At 56.6% G+C, this 9,487-nt stretch overlaps 1 protein-coding gene across 1 annotated transcript in view; it reads right to left on the bottom strand.

The window, feature by feature from the left end:
* Positions 1–26: 26 nt before the first annotated feature.
* The window catches only part of PRPF3 (pre-mRNA processing factor 3), a 10,094-nt gene continuing 633 nt past the window's right edge, over positions 27–9,487 (bottom strand). The window contains exons 2-15 of the mRNA XM_027669864.1: positions 8,699–8,868; positions 8,079–8,209; positions 5,118–5,264; positions 4,894–4,977; positions 4,553–4,773; positions 3,967–4,273; positions 3,206–3,372; positions 2,676–2,758; positions 2,377–2,520; positions 1,518–1,617; positions 848–961; positions 585–703; positions 276–359; positions 27–183 (exon numbers count right to left, since the gene is read on the bottom strand). Coding sequence (XP_027525665.1) covers positions 59–183; positions 276–359; positions 585–703; positions 848–961; positions 1,518–1,617; positions 2,377–2,520; positions 2,676–2,758; positions 3,206–3,372; positions 3,967–4,273; positions 4,553–4,773; positions 4,894–4,977; positions 5,118–5,264; positions 8,079–8,209; positions 8,699–8,843 — 1,971 coding nt within the window. The 5' untranslated portion in view covers positions 8,844–8,868 and the 3' untranslated portion in view covers positions 27–58. The remainder of the gene's footprint in view (positions 184–275; positions 360–584; positions 704–847; positions 962–1,517; positions 1,618–2,376; positions 2,521–2,675; positions 2,759–3,205; positions 3,373–3,966; positions 4,274–4,552; positions 4,774–4,893; positions 4,978–5,117; positions 5,265–8,078; positions 8,210–8,698; positions 8,869–9,487) is intronic.

Below are 9,487 nucleotides of genomic sequence, written 5' to 3'. Positions count from 1 at the left end.
GGGTCCCCACCCGCCGTGGTGGGGGACACAGCAACACACGTTTTGTCCCGGCTACGGCTCAAGGAGAGTCGGAGCAGCGGGTCTGTCCCAGCCCCCGGACGGAACCACCCCCAGGACTCACCTCCCAAACCAGAGAGCATTTGTTTGTTTTCTTAACAGACTCCTCATCAGACTCATCATCATCTGGGAAAAAAACCACAAATAGAGCCCATTTAGCCCCAAAAGTGGAGGCAGAGTGGGTCCCCCACACACAACCCCCCCACACTATCACTCACCCTCTCCCTTCGTGTTTGACGTCTGCTCGTCCCACTTTATTCGATGAAGCATAAGACGTTTGAATTTCTTCTGTGCTTTCGGGCCTGGGGAAGAATTGAGATTCAAAGTTCACCAAAAAATCCCTTAACCTGCAGTTCTCAGAGGTTCCCTTCCACATGGAGTGGATTACTGCACCCTGCAGCCAGCGCTAACCCCATAATTAAGGGAGTTTCTAATAGTCTCCTCGCTTCCTTGTCCTTCCCTAACCCTCCATCACCAATTTCCACAGTAATTCCTGCTGGAGGCAAGCTCTGGAATGACCTCCTCACCTCCTTCTACCACCACCACGTTGACATCTTTGTGCAGGACCACCACGCCTGTGAGGTAAAGCTGCCCCGCGTTCGCCTCGATTTTGAATTTTTTTGCTGGATTGCTCAAGTTTCGGACCCTGAGGACAAGATTAAAAAAAAAAAAAAAAATAAAATATTTGTGGAAACCCAGAATTATTATCCCAGCCCTGAGAGCTCCTCCTCTGCCTCGCCTGGGCCCAGAGACAGAGCTCACCTGAACACAGCTCCCTGAGCTCACCCACCTGTAGACAGCTATGTGAACTCCCTGGGAAACGTCTTCCTTGAGCTTTTTCACCTTCTTGGCTTTCCGCTGCTCCGCCGTGAGCTTCCTCGCCGCGTTCGCCTCCTCGTGAGCTCTGCAAGCAAAGGGGCAGCACTGAGGGAAAGGCAGCCCAGGGCGTCCCAACACGGATCCTTCTCTTCCCAAGCAATCCCTGGTATTATTGTCTGGAGAAACTGTGGCTGCCACATCCCTGGAGGTGCTCAAGGCCAGGTTGGACGAGGCCTGGAGCAGCCTGGTCTAGTGGGAGGTGTCCCTGGCCATGGCAGGGGGTGGGACTGGATGGGCTTTAAGGTCCCTCCCATTCCAAACCATTCCATGATCCACAGATCCCAAAATCCACAGATGGCAAAACAGCTGCAACTCTCTGCCTGAATGAGAGGCTTTTCTAATCCAGTCACTAGTCCAAGTCATCCTTGGGCTCTTCCCTGGAAACATTCCTTAGTAACAACTGCAGTGGGAATCATCATTGTGGGAAGAAACTCATTGACTTCAGGGCCCAGGACCCCATTTCCCTGGAAGGGCTGATCCCTGGGATCCAGTTCCCCCTGGACCAGGGGGGGTCCTAACCACAATACTAGCACTAAATCCATCCAAAAATGTCCCAAAACCCAGTACAAGGTGCCACCTACTTCTGTCTCTTGGCCATCTGTGCTCGGACATGAGCTTCCACCTTCGTCGGGTCCTGGACGGCTTCTGTGCCCAGCACCCGCATCAGGTTGGAAATCCTCACTGCAAGGGAATGGGAGAGCTCCCATCGGACACAGGAATGGGAAAGGGGCTGGGAGAGCTCCCAAGAGACGTGGGAAAGGGGCTGGGAGAGCTCCCAAGAGATATGGGAAAGGGGCTGGGAGAGCTCCCATCAGACATGGGAAAGGAAGAGGGGCTGGGAGAGGCTCTGTTTGGACACGGGAACAGGAGAAGGGCCATGAGAGTCTCCTGTTGGGACACTAGGACAGGAGAAGGGCTGGGAAGGCTCCCAATGGACATGAGCATAGGAGAAGAACCAGGAGAGGTTCCTGCGGGACACAGGAATGGGAGAGGAGCCAGGAGAGGTTCCTGTGGGACACAGGAATGGGAGAGGAGCTGGAAGAGGCTCCTGTGGGACACAGGAAAGGGAGAGGAGCTGGGAGAGGTTCCTGTGGGACACAGGAATGGGAGAGGAGCCGGGAGAGGCTCCTGTGGGACACAGGAATGGGAGAGGAGCCGGGAGAGGCTCCTGGGGGACACAGGAATGGGAGAGGAGCCGGGAGAGGCTCCTGTGGGACACAGGAATGGGAGAGGAGGCGGGAGAGGCTCCTGTGGGACACAGGAATGGGAGAGGAGCTGGAAGAGGCTCCCATTGGACACCTTTCTGCTCACAAACCCACCGCCCGGGCGGGTCTCCCATCCCTCCAGCTCACAGCTCCGTGCAATCCCTGTGCTGAGGTGGTGCTCCTGCAGCATTCCCAACGCATCCCTGCCCGGCCAGGGCCAGCATCTGCTGCTCACCTTTGGGCTCTGGCGGTGGCATCAGGCCCAGCCTGACCTTCTCCTGCAGCTCCTTCTGGGCCTCTCGCCGCGTCTGGCGCCGTAGTTTCTTCTGCTCCTTCTTTGTTAAATACACGCCCAGGGTCACGGGGGTGTCACTGTCCACTGCATGGAAACGGGATCGTCAGGAATGTGCTCCAGGGGAGCCAAGGGGACACTGGCAGTGCCATGCAGGGGCTGTCCCGGGCTCCCCCTGCTCAGCTCTGTGTGGAGAGGTTCAGTCTGGTTTAACAGCCAAACCTCCCAAGTTGAGGCCGTACCGGGGGGGTTGAGCTGGGCCGGGTGCTCCACCAGGTTTGTGATGCCAAAGTACTCGTCTCTCTTGGAGGATGTCCCGCCTTTTCTAGAAAGGAGAGAGTTGGGTGGTCACAGCAGAATTCCCAGCCCGAATTCCTGCACGAATCCTGACCCAGAGCCTGATGGGCTGAAGGAGACCCTCAGTGTGAACGTGCAGGTGTCTCCCCAGCGGGACATCCACCCACATTTCAGGGTCTGGAAACAGGTCCTCACATCTACCATGGACAGGACTTGCATGGAATGGTCATGAAACAAAACCAAAACTCAGCTTTGGGCCACAAAATCCCTCCAACCCCATGGCAGCTCCCTATAACATCCCCTGAGAGACTCTGGGAGCAAACCCAGCGCCCACCTGGATCTCGGGGATGAGAGCTGGAATTTAATGCTCAAGCAGGAGCCTCTGGCCCAATTTCCCACAGACCCACTGTGTTTCCCCTGAGCAGCTCCCAGAGCTCCTCCTGCAGAAGAACCACCAACACCTGGGAATACTCACAAATCCAGGCCGTTGGGGATGATGTAGGAATCCCACCACTCGATCTCCGGGATCTCCCCCTCCTTCAGCTCCTTCTTAGGGGTGATCAGAGCCAACTTGGTGGAGGTGTGAATCCCAGTTTTCCTGGCAGCCTGGGAGATCTCTGCCTGCAGCTTTTCTAGCTGAGCCTGAGAACAAGGAGGACAATGGCACAGAAAGGTCATTCCAGAACAGCGGAACCTTCAGGAACAGCTCAACATGGATCATGTACTGATTTATTTGAGTTTTTAAACAATCTGACAGAGACTGCAAGAAAAACCAGACAGCACCTGATGGGGAAGGGAAGCTCCCAAACCTGCCAAAACCCTGGTCTTATTCCTGAGCCTTTCAGGAGCATGGAACAATCCCAAAAGAAAGTCTCCCTATAGGGGGTCATACCCCTGGACTTTTGTAATGAACCTCTTCTCTCCTCTTCTCCCCAAGAACTTGGGACATTTCACCAAAATTCCTTTAAATCTCCACCTCTCAGCCAGAGAAGGATCTGTTCTCTTGGCAACTTTGAATCTTTTGACAAAAACTGAGATTTTTGTCTTTCAATGGGTGAAGATAGCACATGCCTGTGCTCACTTGGGCACCCACCATTCCAAGAACAGGGTTTTTAAGGGAAAAGCTTCAGGTGACTTCACTTGAAAACTCCTAAGCCAAAAGCCACCCCAGCTCCCTCCCCACCCCAGGAGAGGAGAACCCCTCTCCTGCCCGTGGCAGGGCGAGACCTCCAGTACCTTTGTTCGCAACCTCTGGGCAATCTTCTCAAATTTGCCTTTTTCGTGGAACTTGAAGGTGCGTTTCTGCCTCTGGGCCGGGGTTATGGAGACCCGAGGGTCAAAGTACGTGTTGGACTCCATGTCCTCCGAGGGCTTTTCCTTGAGCTGCTGTTTGAACTGCTCCCTCTTCACAGCCCGGATGTTGGCTTTGAGGGTGGGCATGCGGTGGGTCAGCTCGATCTCCTTCCCGGTGGCGTCCACCGTCCGGCCCTGCTCGTCCAGGATCAGCGGCGTGGGCTTCGTCTGGTCCTTCAGCTCCACCTTCCTGCGGGCAGGACGAGACACACCACGTTAAAAGGTGAACACAGCACTGATTCAAAGGAAATCTCAGTTTATTTCCACGGCTTCCGTATTTTTACGCCTCATCCGTGCCGCCCCAAGTTGACTCCAACCTTGTGTGCGCAGGTTGCCCAAGGAGGAGGAACCTCCACTTCACCTTTTTAATACAAAATTTATCCCTTCAGCAGCCATTAAGGCCATTGCTGGGGAACCAACAGCACCGGAGAAACCTTTGGCCACCCCCTGCCTGGCGCTGGGTACTCACGGCGGCGCGATGCCCATGGCGTGCAGGTTGGCCAAGCCCACCATGTTGGCGTTGCCAATGAGCCCCGGTTTCAGGGCCAGCTGGGCCTGGATCCGGGCCTGCAGCTCCGCAGCTTTCCGTGCCTTCTCGATGGCATCGTTCATGAAGGTGGCTGCCTGCGAGGGCTGGATCGTGTTGCCGATGGGGAGACGTTCCGACTGCGACGAGGAGGAAATTTTTGGCTGTTGGCAGAGAAGGGAGTTTTGCTCTGAGCCTGTTCCAAGCACGCCCAGGCCAACAGGTCGCAGCTGGAACAGGGACCACGGGCCACGTGGGCTTTGCCCCTTGCTCCCAGGAGGTACCTGTGGTGTGGGAGGACTGATGAAACTCAGCTGCTTTTTCCTCTCCTCGATCTGCCGGGTGGCTGCCTCCATCATCTGCTTGATCTGGGGAGGAAAAACACCCACAGTGAGTCTTTCTTTGCTGTTGGCAAAGGGATATGAGTTAGGATAAAGACTGAACCATGCTGGCATTCAGGATCTCTGGCACAGGCAGAGGGCAGGTGCCACAGCCCAGCTGGACTGACCTGCAGCTTGGTCAGCATCCCCGGGCTCTCCGATGGTGGGCCCGGGATGACCTCAGGCTCATCCTCAACCTCCTCAAACCGCGGTATCCGCCGCTTCTTGACGCCAGAGGATTCCTTGGATACCTCAGAGTCGTCACCAAACACATCCTAATGTAAAGACAGAGGAGAAAAGTGTGGTTAGAACGGAGTGTTCTCCTCACGGGCCGGGATTTGAGGTGAGAAACCAGCACGTGGCTCAGCTCCGGCTCCGAGGGGCAGAACTCCAGGGTGGCACTGCAGGCTGAGCCCACGCTGAGCCCCTGCCCTGGGCCCCCAGCAGAGAAACATCAGTGACGTCCATGCAAGAGCAGGAGGGACAGGAGGCATCACAGGGACCTGCCTGTGTGACAGCCACCACCTTCCCTTGCGTGGTCAGAGGTGGCTTTTGGCACTGAGCACATTTAAGGTCTCAGCAACACGGAAAGATGAAAAAAGCCTTCCCAAAGCTGACCTGACTGGGATAAAAAACATTTCCACGTCTTCCACCAACTTGAGAGGTTTGGTGAAGGCATCTGAGCTGTCCTACCATGTCCTCCCCAACAGGAGGATGCTGTCCCGGACCCAGGGAGGGTCGGGACACCTGCAGCATTCCCTCAGGCTCTGAGCCAGGCCCACTCCAGCTCGGCTCCAAGGCTGGAGCTGCTCCAGAAAAGCAGAGCTCAGAGAGCACACGGAGCAGTGACCCCATTGAAGGGCTCCCAGCAGTGTGAGCTCCCAAAACAAAAGGCACGGTACGTTTTCCGTGCCAGTTTTCTGGCCAGGCCCAGCCCAGCTCCTGAGGCTGCAGCCATGGATTCCACCTTCAGTGACTGGTTTGTGTGTGCAAACCTGGATCTGTCCGTGCCCTGGGCTACTGTAGTGTGTGTGTCAGGGTGTTATTTGAAAAGAAAATATACACACCGGTTGTAAGCGTTAGTTGCAATCCCTTCTTCACTACAACGGTTCGTATCCTACAAGGACACTTCCTCAGCCACACAGGTACTTCTTGGAAAACCTACAAGTTCAAGAGAAAGGACTTGCCCATAGTATAAAGTGTGGAAACCATTCTGTTCAGTTCCTGACCTTCCCAAGCAATGACCTACCCCAGAGCGGCCCCGCGGGGCGGGAAGCGGCCGAAGGCACCGGGAATGAATCCACTGCCCCACGCCACGGGATCCAGGTGTGCCAGGACAAATCCCTCTCCACAGCCTGTTGCCAGGGTGAGGGGAGTCAGTCTGGGAGTGCCACCATGGCCTGACCACCTCAGGGACCATCTCTGTTCCCACAGGGTCAGGACAGACCCAGGGTGTGATGGAAGAGCTCCAAGAAATGTGATTCCAGAGACAGGGGTGAGGATTTGGCAGGAGGGACACCTGTCCCTACGCCAGGAGCCAAGAGAAGAAGGATCAGTCTGTGCTGTCACTGCCCAGCCCAGCTTCTGGCTCAGCTGGGAGCCAGAAACACCACCAGGGCTCAGGCCACACACCCCCACTGTGGAGGGGTCTCTGGCTGCACCCCCAGCCCAGCCCTGCTCCTGCTGCCAGCGACAGATCCCTCTGCCAGATTCCCTCTGCCAGCAGCAGATCCCTCTGCCAGATCCCCTCTGCCAGCAGCAAATCCCTCTGACAGTGCCAGATCCCCTCTGTTGGATCCCTCTGCCAACACCAGATCCCTCTGCCAGCACCAGATCTGTCTGCCAGTGCCAGATCCCCTCTGCCAGTGCCAGATCCCTCTGCCAGTGCCAGATCCCTCTGCCAGTGCCAGATCCCTCTGCCAGTGCCAGATCCCCTCTGCCAGGACCAGATCTGTCTGCCAGTGCCAGGTCCATCTGCCAGATCCCCTCTGCCAGCACCTACTCTCGTGCCACCCGAGGCTGTCCCTGCTCTCCTGCCACCCCCAGGTGATGGCACTGCTGATGACCCCATCTCTCCCATCTCCCTGTGAGGGTCAGGGGAGCCCCTGGACCCCCATCCCTGCTCGACCCTCACACTCCCACGACCTTGGGGACCAGCCATGACTGGGGGAAGAACAGCAAGTTCCTAACGGAGACCAGGGAGGGGAGGAAGTTCCTAATGGAGACCAGGGAAGGGAGGAAGTTCCTAATGGAGACCAGGGAAGGGAGGCTTCTCCCAATGCTCCCGAAGAGAAGCAGATCCCGAGCGAAATCGCTCTGCCCCACCGAGGTCCAGTGCTGACTGACAGTGCCAGGGAAACGTGGGCTGCCATAACACAGGAACCTCGGGAAGAGTGAAAGGAAAACCATCTTGAGTGGGAGCAGCACGAAATGGGAATGTCAGACTGGGCAGAGTGATGGGAAATGCAATTCCAGAGGCTGGTGGGAAAAGTCCTCAAGAGAAGTAAGGAAGTGAAAAGAGGTTTGGATGCAAGAGCCTTCCACCATCCCTGACAAGGGGGAACCACCAGAGCTGTGGAAGCCCAGCTGGAATTAACCCTGTGCTAAGACAGGGGTTGTCAAAACCCACCTATTGTTGATTCTGGGTGGAAAAAGAGAAGGAAAACCCACCAGATCCTCCAGCACAGAGCCCCATGTGGCATGTCTGGGCACGGGAGAGCGACGGGAAGTCACTGGGAGCAGCTCTCCCAGGATCCCATTGGAAACACAACCGTGAGGAGCACGGAGCACGAGGGAGAGGGATCCCTGTGGATTCCCTCCACTGCACCAGCCTAACAGAGCCTGACAGAGACCCTCCAGGAAAGCCAAAGCCAGGCTTCCACCTTGGCTTTGGGAAAGAGAACCGCAGGGTAAAGGCTCACACACTTCAACATGGAGAGGAGTCGTTTCTCTTGAACGTTCCGAGCTGTACCTCTCTGGAAGAGGAGAGTGTGCCAGAGCACCAGTGCTGCCTCCAGGCCACCCAACCACAGGAAAAAACCAATCCGCAGTCAATAATCGATAACTGATAATCAATAATCGATAATCACCTTCAGCTCCCGCTTGCGGTTCCGGTCGCTGTTGGATTTGGAGTGCCGGGAGCTCCGTCCCTCCTCCACGGCCTCGAAGAGCTTGTCCACAAATCGCAGGGTGGAGTCATCCAGGAAGGGCTTGAGGTGGTCTGGAAAAGAGGGAAACCCCGTCAGGGCAGAACTCCCAGCTCGGGGTGAGCAGGAGGATGGAGAATCCACAGAGGTTCCTCAGGGGGATGGAGAATCCAGAGGTTCCTGGGAGGCCGTAAAATACTCGAGTGGAAGGGTGGTTCGACCCTACAAACCCAGCAGGGCCTGTGGGGCTCCAGAAGCCTCTGGGATCTGCAGGTCCTGTTGTCAGGAGCTTTTAAACTGAGGGATTGAGGGACTCCAGGCCTGAAACAGGAAAAAAACTGGGGCTGTAACGGGCTAAAAAAGCACCCCAGGTCAAATCACCACTTCCAGGAATCAGTTTCCACTTCCTCAGGTTTTTGTAACGCGTTCCAAGGATTCCCACGGTATCCCACCGCACGGATTTGCCTGGGGGGAGCCCAGGAGGATTCCTGGAGGCCCAGTTGTGCTATGCCCACCCTGGGGAGGGCTGGGCTGTGCCTCCAGCAGCCCCCTCTGGGACATACCAGCCGCTTTCTTCTTGTCCATGCCCTTCCCGACGCAGTTGAGGGCGGCCGTGACCACGGTGGGCTCCGAGAAGCCCAGCACCCTCTTCACCGTCTTCTCGATCCATGGCTTCAGCTCGTCCAGCTCCCGCTTGGACAGGGCCATCCCTGATCCCCGACGGGAATCCCACCTGCGGAGGAACGTGGAGAATCAAACAGGGGCCCCCCCACCCCACCACCACTGGGGTGGATCCCTCGGGATCAGCCCCAGGAAAAGCTCTCAGAGATTACTTTCACTGCCTTGATTTTAACCCCGGGGCTAAAAGCCCCCTGAGGGTCCATGGAGCTCCTGCATCCCACCTGTTCCCTCAGGGATAACAGGTGGACACCCCGCTCCTCTCCCACAAACGAGGTGGGAATGTTTGCTCTCAGGATGTCTCTGAGCCCCCCAAATCCCAGCTCCATGGTTTTGGAACTGCTCCCACATTGTGCCTTCCCGTGAGGGCAGGAGCCCCTCTGAGCCTCTTCCCTGACATTCCCTGCCCAGCCCCAAATCCGGAACGTTTCTTGACCCCAAATCCAGGATGTTTCCGGCAGCCACATCTCCCCCACCCCTGTGAGCTGTAAGTGGCTCCAGCACCTGACTGGATCTGGGAAGGGCAGGGAAAATCTCCCTAGGGATGAACTGGAGCACAGAGTTCCCTCCCCACGGCAGCCCTGTGGAGCTAAGAGGAATACTGGGGCTGTGGGAATGCACACCTGGCCTGGAACTGGGAATGGGGAGCCCAGGGGGTCAGTTATCCCTCCTGG

The sequence above is a fragment of the Corapipo altera genome, unplaced genomic scaffold, assembly GCF_003945725.1.
Source record: "Corapipo altera isolate COAL_440 unplaced genomic scaffold, ASM394572v1 131, whole genome shotgun sequence".
Classification (NCBI taxonomy): domain Eukaryota; kingdom Metazoa; phylum Chordata; class Aves; order Passeriformes; family Pipridae; genus Corapipo; species Corapipo altera.
This window is presented reverse-complemented; position numbering and strand designations above follow the sequence as displayed.